At 44.8% G+C, this 15,365-nt stretch overlaps 1 protein-coding gene across 1 annotated transcript in view; it reads right to left on the bottom strand.

The window, feature by feature from the left end:
- Positions 1 to 6,031: 6,031 nt before the first annotated feature.
- The window catches only part of LOC149265009 (uncharacterized), a 73,713-nt gene continuing 64,379 nt past the window's right edge, over positions 6,032 to 15,365 (bottom strand). The window contains exon 7 of the mRNA XM_089401503.1: positions 6,032 to 6,070. Within this exon, the coding sequence (XP_089257629.1) occupies positions 6,032 to 6,070 (39 nt within the window). The remainder of the gene's footprint in view (positions 6,071 to 15,365) is intronic.

Raw genomic sequence — 15,365 nt, 5'->3', positions numbered from 1 at the left:
AGATACTATTAGAAAATTAGCTGAAACAGTACCAGATGCAGAAAGGAGAGGAGATAGATCCCTTCCTTCTCAGGTTGCAAGGGATTCGCGACCACTTGACTTCCGTGGGGTCTGCACCAGATCCTGAGTTCATGGTCAGGACTGCTCTAAATGCAGTCACCGAGGATTGGGAGACTTTTGTCCAAAGTATCTTAGGCAGAGCGACTCTCCCCAGTTGGGAGAAAATGTGGGTAGCTGTTCGATAAGAAGAGCTTAGGAGGTTGACCAAGACAGGGAGTAGCAGCAAGGGAGGCCGCGTCAAGAAGGAGGAGGAGGAGGGTGCATCTCTCGCATCATCGGGACAATAGGGGCAACAGAAGAGAAAGAAGGACATAACCAAGGTCAGATGCTTCAATTGTGGGGAAGTGGGACATTATGTCACTCAATGCCCCCTGAAGAAAGGCAAGGGGGAGGCTTCTGACTCAAAGGCTGCTCCAGCGAAAGAAAAAAAGGAAAGCGAGGATGGCAATTGTGCCATGAGTGCTCATGTGCCTCTGGAGAAGAGGTGGGACAACATGGAGTTGTAGTCGAGAGGACTACATGTCGGGCAAGATCCTTGAGGTGCCCAAACTCTTAGATCACTTACGACTACGGGGGCCCTTAACGAGAGTAGAAAAATGACAGGTGTCGGTTGGAGCGAGGTGTGATGTAGCGACAATGGCAGAGCTAGATTGTCGAAGTATGAGGCAGCACAGTGGAGGTTGCAGTAGTGCGAGAGGGGCAAAGCAGATTGCAGCAGCACAGTGGCAGCAGAGAGGGAGCACAGGTTAGCAGCAGAGGTAGCTTCAGCATCACGAGGCATCCATACTGACTAGGATGTCAGTTTTTGGGTGAGGTTTCAATTGCTTACTTCTCAGCAACTAAGTTGTAGTGCAGTAGTTAGCAATGGCAGTGTTATGGGTAGCATGATGCAACATTTTGAGAGGGAGCAGTACTACAGATGTAGCAGTGACAGTGGCAGAGTCATGGCCAGCAGTACAGGAAGCAGCAGTGTAGTGGATGAAGGGCATCAAGCCAAGCATCAGCAGCACAGTGGACCGATTTTGTAGATCAATGTAATCCTTCTATGGGGAAGTATTGCTAGAGCACATTCCTCGCTAAGAGGGTGTGTTGATTTTGGGTAGCATCAGATGTGCTCTAGGTCCGAAATTTTTTGGAGGGGCTAGAACATATGAGATCTCCAAGACCCAGAAATTGTTTGGAGAAATTCCACCCAGATGAGGAGTTATTAAAATAATTAATATTTTTAATGGGTTCCTAAGTCTAAACTTAGGGAAAAAAATTATTAATGTGTATTAATAAGAATATGGGTGAGAAAGTTCTAAGTGATGCGGATCAAGTCTGTTTTAATCTTAGTCATTGATTAGGGACTTAATCTTGGCCATTGATTCGTCAACAGGAAAAGTATAAGAGGAGGGTTGAGGGTTAGTTGGAGATACACCAAGAGATCAAAGAGTTCGATTTTTCTGGGGCGAGGTTTGCTGAGAAAATTGAACCAGTGATATGAGTTGCAGTGAGGGGAAGTTCGGTAAAGGGACATCCAATCCAAGGCCGAGATTACATAGCAGAGAGGCAGAGCACCACCAGGAGAGACAACGCTGCTCTAGAGAGGGTGACGCAAAATCCAGAGGGGCTGACGCAAGTCCTTAGAGGCAACGCTGGGGTTTTTCTGTGGGGCAGAGAGAGAGCAGTTCGGCATATCGACTTTCTAAGCAAGGGAGGCTCACTAAGAGGGTGACGCAACTCCTAGAGGAGGTGACACGGTTCCAGCGCAGAGCTTGGAGCAGCCATGCCTACCCAGCACTAGGGACAGCAGGGTCATTTGTGGGGTTTGATCATCCAGTTGTTGGATTTGCCAAAATATCTGTCTCTGGATCGAGGTACTTCTGCCAGGTTTATTCTCTGTTGGGTGAGCCAAATTTGGCACCCTAGTTGTATTCGGAAATCTGCTTAATAATACAAACCCTCTATATGCTGCACCAGTTTTCCTGAGTGGGGTTTTTCTGAGGACGATTGTCCAAAAATAATGGTGTCCCTTGTGTGATTGTCTCAGTTTATTTTAGTTCATGATCTGTACGTACGTGTAGTCTGCAATAGTGTTTTCATCGATGTTTATGTAATTAAATAACTTGTTAAATGTAAAGAACAAGTAGGAGATCATAAACCAGTGATTGGAGTAGGATCTGTAATGTGTAGATTCATAAATTTTCATACCAACGGCCAAATTGCAAAAATGGGAATTCTTCTTAACAAAATTAATTTAATTGGGGACATTACAATCCTCCCCACCAAAAATTACTTATCCTCAAGCAATGCATGAACAAGCACCCTCTCAATCAGTTAGCCCAAATAGTCACTGCACACAATACCGAGGTCCTAAATGTACCACCGGGTCACCCTGAATCTGTGCACCATCCAGTCATAAATGAATCCATTGATACCAAGGTCCCAAGCTAATTTAAAAAATATGTCGCCATGTCGACGTTGCGCTACTCTGATTACAACTGACTGCCCATCGTGTGCATGTCGTATCCTCCTCTCTTGGAACCCGATTGTGAAATACGGATAAAGGCCAAATACATCCTACCCAAGTATCTCCATGATGCCAAAGCCTACCCATCCAAAGCTAACCCTGAACCTGTGCAGTAACAGGGAAAGCCTACCTCGCCATACGATGAAGGCGTCCTCGAACCCCCATGTGTCGGCCCACGAGTGGACTAGATCACTCTCTGCCATGACTCCTCTCATTACGAGACAGAGTGATCTATCAACCAACTGAACCCCTAGATCCCACAGCCAGACCTATTGCAGCATAGCTCTGACAACAGTTGGAATCCATCCATGCCCCATCTCTAGTCCTTGCATGCAATCAATATATAGGCTCCATATATCATGAACTAATCTGATGCATGCTAAACTGCCTTCTGCCTACCATTGCGTAGTATTGATGACCATTAGTAACCACATGTGCCAAATAGCTACCCCCTGAATGCAGCCAATAGACAGATGTCTTATGCCTTCGATCTTCTTAGTGTATGCGGATCCGTCCTACTCCATCCAATCATCACCACTAAGAATGCCATCCGCACCCTTAGTAAAGTGGCAATACAATGTTTGAAGCTAGGATACCCACAGGAAAACTGCCTCAGCTATACACAGTATCCCCTGCTCGTGCAGAACCCCATCAAGCCCTAATGAAGTAGAGGCACATGTCTCCCCCATAATCAGCTCCTCAGGTGTGGGCCCAAAGATGAGCAGTATACCACCCCTACAAAAGATCATCTCATCTCCTAGCCCGCGACTGCCAACTCGCGTACCAACCCTAGTCCCCCACCGGGGAATCCCTATCGTGCCCCTAATGCACTGAATCTCATAGAGTCGTCTCAAGCAAGTCTCCTAAGTCCTGCTACCCACAATGTAGGCCTCGATCGGACACAACAAGGCTCCCATAAACTACCTGAAAGGCCAGTGAGTGAGAGATCCTAAGCTCTAATGGGTATGGTCGAGAACCCATGTGGACACTACTCACTGGCCCCGTGACCGAACCGCTCTCCAAACTTAGGTATGTCACCCCAAATGACATGCCTAACACTCTTGTCAAGTAGTCTCCTTGCTAGCAACACTCTCCTAGTCCGCAATGTAGCCCCGCACGCTGCCGTATGTAACCATGTATCCTCATGCCCTTTGGCATACAACTGCACCCATTCGCACATCCCTATGCACCACCGAACCCTGCTACATGTTGCTGCATCATCCCACATCAACTGGTATCCCTCCTGTATCGATGTTTCTGTCACTCTACGAGGTAATGTATTGTGATGTGAACCGCTCCTTCGACAACCTGGTGCGATACTACACACCACTATGCACCACTGCGCACCTCTGTGCTCCACTGCATATCAATGTGCATCACTGCATGCCCCTATACACCCCTAGGTGCCATGGCCTAAGACTATGTATGTAAGTATCAACTCGCCTCCTGTCAATACCATCGTATCCACCCTCTCATCTCCATACTCTCGGATGAGTGGGCCTTCCTTCCTAATCCTCCCTGAGAGATCTGGCAAGAAAATGTCCCTATGTGCTTGTGGTGGTGTCACTAGGGTGTCTCTCCTCGATGACCACTGTGCCCCATATATACATGGGAAATCCTCCTCTCCATACAAGGAACTATCTGATGGCCTATTGATGCCACCTCCTCTGACAACCTGCTGCAAGGGTACACTGATCATCCAATGACCCCACACACGACCAACGTGCCAATACAACTCACAATCTGTTGGATCCCCTATCAGCCAGACTTGTCACTAGTGCTCTCAAGAACTCTGAAGGGGATATGAAAAGGTGTGTGTGCCCAACCATCGAGTCCATCACGCAGCTACTACCATCACTTACCGACTCCAAGATGTGATGGAGAATCCCACCTGGATCCCAACAACAATCTGGCCCTCGAGCCCCTCTGGTAATCCACAACCTCTGTTTAACTGTGGACATCGATGCATCTAACCTCCTTGCCAACACCATAGTACCAACTCAATACTTCTTGCCACCCAACCCCATGAGACGGATCAAATGCAAGAACCCACGAGTACATAACAAATCCATCGTGCAAGTGTTGCGCCCTATGCAACTCATGTCACCTCGTCTCACTGGCCCATTCAACATATACAATCTGTCTAGGTAACTCGGCCACTGTCCCTCCAACGTGTAGAGGCAACCTGATAATGTTGTAGGCCCCATCTACATAAGTCTGAAGAGAGCTATTAACTGGAAGTACTACAGCTCTGTTGCCCACTTGCCCATCTATTTTCTCCCCATCGATGGCAGGTGCAAAAGATGACTGCCCATCCTCCTCTACCATGGGATGAACCAGAGTCCCGAGTTGTCCCTCCACAAGTAGTTCATCAAGCATAACGTCCTCATCTAGCTCACGTTCCTCAAGGTGCTCTCAATGCTATTGTAGATAGTTGTCGTGTGAGAACTCTGTCACAGCTCTGGGTGCCTCTGTGCCCATCAACACCTCACTAATGGAAGTGTCTCCAGGCAACTCCCTAATCTGTTGTGGGCAACCATTGCTTGAAAATTCGGACACAGTCCTGGACACCTCATCAATGGATACCTCAACAATGGATGGCACCTCATCAACGATAGACACCACATCATCAGATGGCTCTATGGGTCTATGCTCTAGTTTCTCCATCAAGGTGTCAACTGGTGCTATCAAAGAGGTCTCCAACAATAGTGACGCTTGTGCTAACACAGGGGATATCGATGTGCCCCTCACCATCTTGTGTGTCCTCCTTTCCAACCTCCTCCTCGAGCTTCTAACATCTAAATCCCGATCTCCACGAGCATAAATGCCTCCTGGTCTCATCCTCTAATTGTCCTCGTCCTGTCCACTCCCTTTGAGGGGGTCTAGTGTCCTTTCGGTCAAATCTCTCCACGAGCATCTGTGTGAACTCTGTGTAGGAGGTGATATTTACATGACCCAAAGGGATCAGTCCTCGGTACCACCACTCCATAGCATCTCCATTTGTTAATTTTAAGCAGCAACGGTATGTTCTATGCTTTAGAGCAATGTTACTTCAATTCCTTTATTAGCCCAGTATCAATATTCACATTAGCAATCACATTAACATAATAGTAAAATACAGATAGAACATAAACATAAAGAGTAGAAGACAAGCCAAGACAAGAGGACATAAGATGTGGTACCAGCCAGGTACAAACCCCAATGTGGGGAAACCCTTGAACAAATCTTCTTTTAGTCTTCAATAGTTCAACACAGAGAAAGTACACTTTACAAATTTGATAATTTATAACAGCAGCAAAAGAGCCCTAACAAGAAAAGTCAACATTGGTCAACAAGGCAGATTTGACCCTTAACAAATTGGTCAACTTCAGTCAACTTCAGCCTCCAAACAACAAGATGAATCAGCCCTCAAAATAGCGCAAAACAACCCAGTCAAATCTGGTCAAACAACCAACCCAATCAACGTTTGGCCTCGATTTCTGTGCCCAAAAATGTGGCCTGCCCAAACAGAAATACCTCACTCAAAAACACAGTCAAACAGGTCAACGCATGGTCAAAGTACCCTAGAATTTTAGTCAACGCTCAAAATAAAAATTTTGTCCTCCTTTTCTTCGCACGTGTGAGAAAGAAAGATGCCCAGAAATGTGTACCCAATCAATGAGGAGAGAGAGAGATGTGTGTGGAGTGAGTGTGTCCAAATGAGGCTAAGTCATCATGTATTTATAACAATGTTGAGGATGAATAGACGTGACTGTTGGGCTTCTGAGCCTAAATAAGTTTGCTAGTTGACCTTGACAATTTGTCCATAATAAAAATAAATTCATAACTTCATTTGTACATGTCGGAATCGGATGATCTTTAGATCAATCCTACACCTCTCGGAGAGAGGAATCCAAGAAAAATATCAATTGTCATAAATAAGATGACCCAAGTGGAGTTTGGCCCTAGTTTCCAATTTTAGCACTCCCTCCCAACTAGGGAGAACTCCATCTAGTATCTACTAATCAATCTGCCAATATGTACTATCTCTACCATCAATGCACTGCTCTACTCTGCTGAACTATGAATAAGAAGTGATTTAAAATGTATCATACCATTCTCTACTAACTAGAAGTCAGTCCCAATCAAAAGAAAGTGTCTCATACCACTCTTACTGACCTGAAGTCAGTTCCCATTGATCCCAGATCAATATCGATCATCCTAGCATAGGGAGTACGGTAATACATGATGCGTCCATCAGTAGTACCATGGTCCCTATCCTCATTTCCCTACTCATTGGCCAGATGAGAGGTACTTCCCATGAGTCCTAGACTGCATGGGTAGGATGTCTCAACAAGAGAAGGATGAACCACTCATCCTGCCTACATGTTGTCAAGGGGTATCACAGGGGAAGGCTGAACCACTCACCTTGTACAGAGCAAACCACTAGGGGAAGGCTAAACTACTCACCCTATGGTGTTGAAGATTGTAAGTCTACCAATCAGAAACCCTCCATGCACTTTACTGATTTATTTCTACCTACTTGTTTCGTTACTTAAAAAGTTATTTACAATGTAAATACTGAAAATAAACACTAGTGCATGCTCAACATATTACAGATCATCAACTGAAGGAAACAGATACAAGCACACAAAATGACACCATTATTTTTGGACCAAAGTCCCCGAGAAAGTCGGTGCAGCTATCTGAGGATTTTATTATTAAGCAATTTCAGAGGACGATCTGGGTGCCAAATCCATCTTACCCAATAGAGAATGCCCTTGGCAGTATTACCTCTTAGTTTGAGACAGATGTCCTGGCTGAAACCCTGAATAAACCCTCCAGCAGCTCCTCAACTCCAATCTGCCCCAGAAACCCCAGCATCAGCCTCTCTAGACTGCGTTAGCCTCTCTCTGCCCAGCGCTGGCCCTACGTCACCCTGAATAGGCCCGCGTCAGCCTCAGGAGGCCCTACGTCAGCCTTTTGGCCTTGTGCGTCAGCAACACTGGCCTCTCTGAAGCACTGCGCAGCTCCTGGCTGCCTCTGTGTGGCCCTGCATGAGCCTTGGTTGCTACTGCATCACTCTCTCTGGCTCCTGCGCTAATCTCCCAGCACTATCTTTGCCTCTCTGTCTCTCTGTACTCACTACCCCTCAACTGCAACTCCGATCACTGATTCTATCTCTCTTAGCAAACCCCGCTCTAGAGAATAGAATGACTAATCATATGGTGTGTTCTCCAAGTGACCCTCAAGCCTCCTCTTATACTTTTCTCATTGACATATCAACGGCCAATATTAAGTCCCTAATCAATGGCTAAGATTAGATCTTGCTTGATCCATGTCTTTTGGACCATTCTAACACAGTTTTATATTAATCCACATTAATATTTTAACTTCCTTAAGTTTAGATTTAGGGACTCCATTAAAAATATTAATTATTTTAATATCTCCCAAACTGTTTAGAATCTGCCCAAACCCTTTCTGGGTATTGGAGATCTCATGTGCCCCAACCTCTCCACCAAATTTCGTGGCTAGAGCACATCCGATGCTACTCCAAATCAACATATGGTTGCTCATCGCTCCAAGAAGTACCCCAAGGCCCCCGGAGTTCCGAGAGCTCAATGTCCTTCTCATATAGGACCCTCATAAGAGGGTCTCTCCACGACTCCAAGTCGTTCTCGGAAGGCCAAAAACTTGACCTTCCCCAGGGGCTTCGTCAGAAAATCAGCGACTTGCTCATCAATCCCAATGTGATGGCTCCTTATTGCTCGTCGTTGTACCATGTCCCGGATAAAGTGGTATCTGATATCTATATGCTTGGAGCGATGATGAAACACGAGATTCTCTAATAATCAGATCCCACTCTGATTGTCACTGAGGATCACAGTGGTATCCAACACATGTCCAAACAACTCACTTAAGAACTTCCTCAACTAGACAGCTTCACAGGAGGCCATACTAGAAGCTATGTATTCGGCCTGGCCATGCTCAAGGCAACTGATTTCTACTTCCTCCTCATCCAGGATATCGAAGCAGAACCGAAAGAAAAACAACATCCAGAAGTGCTCTTGCGATCCACTACACTACCTGCCCAATCAGCATTAGAATAACCATGCAACCTCACATCTCTGACAGTGCATCTCAGTCCATGAGTGATTGTACCCTGAGGATATCTCAAAAGATTCTTGCCACGAATCCAATGTATATGATGAGGCTCAACCATGTATTGGATCAATGTGTTAACTGCAAAACATATGTCCCGACGGGAGTTGACCAAGAACATCAGTGCTCCTATGAGTTGACGATACTCAGAAGCATTTACCAATTCAGGTCCAGTAGCACTAACACATAACTTCTTAAAGTTAAGTTCCATCGGAGTAGTGACAGGCTTGCAATCCACCATCCCAAATGTGTCCAATATCTTCACAACATATTTTCCTTGAGAGAGGATAATTTCACCTGGCTTCTGCCAGACCTCCAACCCTAGGAAATAGTGCATTGGTCCTAGTGCTTCATCTCAAATTCAAAATCCAACTCCCTCTTACATTTGTGAATGAGAGGGTCTGCACCTGTGAGAAAGAGGTTGTCCACATAAAGTACCAGAATGAGAGGTTTATCATTTTCAACCTTAAAGTAAAGGTTCGGATCGGCTTCACTTCTAGTGAATCCTAGCTTCATTAGATAGCTATCGATCCTCTCATACCAAGCCCGGGGTGCTTGCTTCAATCCATAGAGAGCTTTCTTCAACCTGCATACATGAGATTCCCGATCATGTACTTCAAACCCCTCGGGTTGTTCCACATAGACTTCCTCTTTGATTGAACCATGCAAGAAGGCGGTCTTGACATCCATCTAATGTAGGTTCCATCCTTGCGAGGCAGCAAGGGCTATGATCGAGTGGATGGTGGTGTATCGGGCAATAGGTGCAAATATCTCATCGTAATCTACACCTTCCTTTTGAGATAAGCCTCGAGCCACAAAGCGAGCCTTGAATTTTTTTGCACTTCCATCAGCTCCATGCTTGATTTTGTAGAGCCACTTTGAGGTGACAACTAATTTGTCATGGGGTCTAGGGACTACATCCTAGACACCATTATTCAAAATTGACTCGTATTTTCATTCATAGCATCCTTCCATACTTGTTGCTTTACGACTTCTTCTTGTGATGAAGGTTGATTTTGAATGATAGTGCTCATGGCGGTCAAATATCTTTGATACCTGTTTGGCTTCTTGCTTTCACGGAAAGTCCCCCTTGGTGCAATATGTCTCTCGGCATCTTCGAGAGTCTCCCTAAGCCATGAGGGTCTCCTTTTGAAGGAAGAGGGCTCATGAGGAGGAGGATCAATAGGATCCATAGGTTCATCAACAGTAGGCATTGTTTCATCTTCTTTTGCAGCCTGATTTCTAGTGTCAGCTTTTTTGTCCTTCCTTAGGATAGGAAGGTTATTGATCTTCCTGAGGGCCATATCTTCGTCGAAGGTGACATCATGACTTATCTCAACTTCCTTTTGACCAGCCACATAAATTCCATATACCTTAGAATTTTCACTATAGCCCACAAAGATTCCTTTCTTTGCAAATGCACCCAATTTGCTTATTTCCTCTTTCGGCACATGAAAATATACGGGGCTTCCAAAAATTCTAAAATGAGATACATCAGGTTTCTTACCAATGAACATTTCTTCGGGAGTCTTGGAGTCCAATGCTTGATGAGGGCATCGGTTTTGAACATACACGGCAGTATTTGCAGCTTCAGCCCATAGAAACTTCTGAAGGCCTTGATCACGAAGCATGGCACGAACAACTACTACAATAGAGCAATTCTTCCTTTCAGCCACACCATTCTGCTTGTGTTAAAATTGGAAACTAGGGCCAAACTCCATGTGGATCACCTTATTTATGGCTTCTGATATTTTTCCTAGATTCCTCTCATTGAGAGGTGTAGGATTGATCTAAAGATGATCCGATTTTGATGATCTTTAGATCAATCCTACACCTCTCAATGAGAGGAATCTAGGAAAAATATCAGAAGCCATAAATAAGGTGATCCACATGGAGTTTGGCCCTAGTTTCCAATTTTAACACTCCCTCTCAACTAGGGAGAACTTCATCTGCAATCCATCAAACCGTCGCTACTATCCATCCATCAAATGCACTGTCCTGTATAGCTTGACCCCACTCTGCTCTGCTCTACTCGAACTATGAAGAAGAAGAAATGATCGAGGATGTATCATACCATCCTCCACTGACCCGAAGTCAGTCTTAGAGTGTGAACCACTCTAACTGATCCCAGATCAATGGAGGTCATCCTAGCATAGGGAGTACGGTAGATACAGCGATGCGTCCATCGATAGTACTACTATGGTCCCTATCCTCATTTCCCTGCTCATTGATTAGATGAGAGGTACTTCCCATGAGTCCCAGACTGCATGGGTAGGATGTCTCGACAGGAGAACTAATCATCCTATCCACAGGAGAATGAATCATCCTGTCCAGTGGATGCCACGGAGAACTAATCATCCTGGCCTACAGGAGAACTAATCATCCTGTTCCACAATCGCCACGGAGAACAAATCATCCTGGCCCACAGGAGAACTAATCATCATGTTCCATAGTCGCCACGGAGAACGAATCATCCTGGCCCACAAGAGAACTAATCATATCTTGTTCCATAGTCATCACGGGGTGTCACAGGGGAAGGTTGAACCTTTACCCTATACATAGTGCACCACCAGGGGATGGTGAGTCGCCTTGTGGTCACATGTCGCTCCAAGAAGTACCCCGCGCCCCCCTGGAGCTCCCAGAGCTCAATACATCATACTCGACCCTCATAAGAGGGTCTCTGAATGACACCAAGTCATTCTCAGAAAGTCAGGAATTTGACCTTTCCTAGGGGCTTTGTCAAAATGTCGGCGACCTGTTCATCTGTACCGATATGTTGGAGCCTTATTGCTCCTCGCTGCACCATATCTCGAATATAGTGGTACCTGATATCGATATGCTTGGAGCGATCATGAAATACGGGATTCCCTGATAAACAGATCCCGTTCTGGTTGTCACACAGAATCACGATGGTATCCAATGTAAATCCAAACAACTTACTGAAGATCTTTCGCAACTAGATTGCCTCACAGGAGTCCATGCTAGCAACAATGTACTCTGCCTCGGCGGTGCTCAAAGCCACTGACTTCTGCTTCCTGCTCATCTAGGATATCGATGCAGATCCCAAAGAGAAACAGCACCTGGAAGTGCTCTTTCGGTCCACCACACTGCCTGCCCAATCAGCATCAGTATACACAAGTAGTCTCACATCTCCAGTAGTGTATCTCAACCCATGAGTGATTGTGCCACGAAGATATCTCAATAGATTCTTGGCACCAATCCAATGTGAGTGGTGAGACTCAACCATATGTTGACTCAATGTGTTGACTGCAAAGCATATATCCGGACGAGAGTTCACCAAGAACATTAATGCTCCGACGTGTTGAGGATACTCAGTAGCATTTCGTAAAACAGGTCCAGCAGCACTACCGCTTAACTTCTTGAAGTCAAGCTCCATCGGGGTAGTTACGGGCTTGCAGTCCACCATACCGAATCTCTCCAATATCTTCACCACATATTTTCCTTGAGATAGGAAAATCTCCCCTGGTTTCTCCTAGACTTCTAGTCCTAGGAAATAGTGCATAAGTCCTAGGTCTTTCATCTCGAATTCAAAAGCCAACTCCCTCTTATATTCGTGAATGAGATGGTCTACACCTATTAAAAAGAGGTCGTCAACATACATCACCAGTATGAGAGGCTTGTCATCTATAACCTTGAAGTAAAGGTTAGGGTCAGCTTCACTCCTAGTGAATCCCAGCTTCATCAAGTAGCTATTGATCCTCTCATACCATGCTCGGGGTGCTTTCTTTAGCCCATAGAGGGCCTTCTTCAACTTGCACACATGAGATTCTCGATCATTAATTTCAAATCCTTTGGGTTGCTCCACATAGACCTCCTCTTTGATCGAACCATGTAAGAACGCAGTCTTGACATCCATCTGATGTAGGTTCCATCCTTGCGAAGCAACAAGGGCTATGATTGAGCGGATGGTGGTATATCGGGCAACAGGTGCAAATATCTCGTCATAGTCTACACCTTCCTTCTGGGAGAAGCCACGAGCGACAAAATGAGCCTTAATACTTTTTTTCACTTCCATCAACTGCATGCTTTATCTTGTAAAGCCATTTTCAAGTGACAACTGCTTTGTCCTGGGGTCTGGGGACCACATCCCAAACATCGTTTTTCATAATGGACTCATATTCCTCGGTCATACCATCCTTCCATACTTGATGCTTGACAGCATCTGTGAATGACGAAGACTCATTTTGGATGATCGTGCTCATGATGGTTAGGTATCCCTGATACCTGTTAGGCTTCTTACTTTCACGGACGGTTCCTCTGGGTGCAATGTGTCCTTCAGCATCATCAAGTGTCCCCCTAAGCCATGAAGGCCTCTTCCTAGAAGAGGATGGCTCTTGCGAAGGAGGATCAATAGGATCCATAGGTTCTTCCACATCGGGCATCGTCTCATCTTCCTTTTCCTTCGGCTCCCCGGTGTCAGCTTCTTTAGATCCCCTTAAAGTAGGAAGATTGTCTACTTTGATAAGAGCCATATCTTCGTCAAAGGTGACATCATGACTAATCTCGACTTCCCTTTGACCAACTACATAGATTCTATAGCCCTTAGTATTTTCGCTATAGCCCACGAAGATTCCTTTCTTTCCAGATGCACCCAATTTATTCCTTTTCTCTTTCGGCACATGAAAATATACAGGGCTTCCAAAAATTCTAAAATGAGATACGTTAGGTTTCTTATCGATGAATATTTCTTCGGAAGTCTTGGAACCCAATGCTTGATGAGGGCATCGGTTTTGTACATATATGGCGGTATTTGCAGCTTCGGCCCATAGAAACTTCGGAAATCTTTGATCATGGAGCATAGCACGGACAGCTTCCACAATTGTACAATTCTTCCTTTCCGCCACACCATTCTGCTCAGGAGTATATGGTGTAGTAGTCTCCCTCTTAATGCCAGGCTCTTTACAAAAGTCATGAAACTCATTGGATTCATATTCAGTCCCATTATCAATTCTTAAGGTCTTGATCTTCTTTTCAGTTTGATACTCGATCAAGGCTTTGAAGTGTCGAAACCAGAAGAATGCTTCATCCTTCTTTTTCAAGAAGTATATCCAAGTCTTGCGAGAATAATCATCTGTAAAAGTGAGGTAATATAAATATCCTCCCAAGGAGTTCACAGGCATCATATCGGATATGTCTGAGTGAACCAACTGCAATATATCGAAGGTCTTGCTTTGGCTTGAGGGGAATGGTCCCCTTTTGAGCTTTCCTTCAGTACATCCTAGACATACACCTTCTTGCTCTAATCTGAACTCAGGCATCTCGGTCACCATTTTTCTTACATCGGGTAGAGCTTTATAATGAAGGTGAGCAAACCTCCGATGCCATAGTTCGGACTGAAGAGATGTGTCACAAGACATGACACCCAGCGGACTTCCTCCGACCTGATATAATGAATCAACTCGAAACCGAAGAGTAAAATCATCTTCAAAGTTCTTTTTCCATACACGTACCTTTCCATCGTTGAAAGCCACCTTGTACCCTTTGTTTTCCATTGCCAAAATGGACACCAGGTTCTTTTTGAGATGAGGTACATATAATACATCTTGTAAGTGGATGGTATTACCTTGATTCAATTGAAGAGTGACATTTCCTACGTCTTTCACGGGATATTTTGAATTATCTCCAAGAACAATTTCTAGGTTGGTTTCTTTCTCTATCAGATTATAGAGAGCTTCTTTGTAACCAGTGAAGTGCCTTGAGGCACCACTATCAATAAGCCAATTTCCCAGCGAGTCCGAGGGAGCAGTAGTAGATAGAGCAACTAGTAGATAACATTCATTTTGCTTATTGTTAACAGTGTTAGATTCATACCTGGAATTTCTTGCCTTCTTGAATGGTTGTCCTCTTCCTTGATTTCCGGCACTTCTTTTACCTTTGCCATTTGACCTGCCATTCCTTTGATTGCCTTGAGAGGGATTTTGATCATCGTCCCGGTGTGAGTCCCTTTTATCAGGGCACTCCCTTGCATAGTGACCCGTTTTATTGCAATTGTAACATCATCATTTTCTTCCACCCTTTGGTCCAGCCTTTCCTTTGAATTTAGCCCCGAAATTGTTTCTTCTTTTAGTATGAGAAGAAAAGGAAGAGGGATGACCTTTAAGTATGGGCATTTCTTGCTTTTCCATCCTCGTTTCTTCTTGAATGCATCTGGCCATTAATTCCTAAAATCCAGGAATTACGTTATTGTTGAGAAGAGTAGTCCTGAATATATACCATTCAGATGGCAGTCCTCCAAGAGTTGTGAGTGTCATTTCCCTGTCAGGAATTACTTCCCCAATAGATAGGAGATCGTTCTTGATCTCGGTGATCCTTAAGAAATATGCTTGCATACTCTCATCTTTGCCCTTCTTAATTTCTTTCAGCTTATTTCTAAGAAACAAGACTTGATTTGTATCATTAAATTTAAATAAACTCACGAGTCTATCGTAGATTTTCTTGGAGGTGTTCAGCTCGGAAACATAGGCCACCAGGCGCTTATCGATAAAGTCCTGGATGGTCTTCCTTGCTTTGACTTCTCCCTTGGTCCATTTGTTCCTAGCAGCAGCAGATGCATTCGATGGAGGCTCAACAATTCTACCTCTCACATGGTCCAACACTTCTTGTTCTTCTAATGTTAGATCGAGAGACATCT

Source organism: Pinus tabuliformis, chromosome 6 (assembly GCF_031772625.1).
Source record: "Pinus tabuliformis cultivar Carrire ecotype Pingquan chromosome 6, CPIR1, whole genome shotgun sequence".
In the NCBI taxonomy this organism is placed as follows: Eukaryota; Viridiplantae; Streptophyta; class Pinopsida; order Pinales; family Pinaceae; genus Pinus; species Pinus tabuliformis.
Note: the sequence above shows the minus strand (reverse complement) of the source record. Positions and strands in the feature narration are given on the sequence as shown.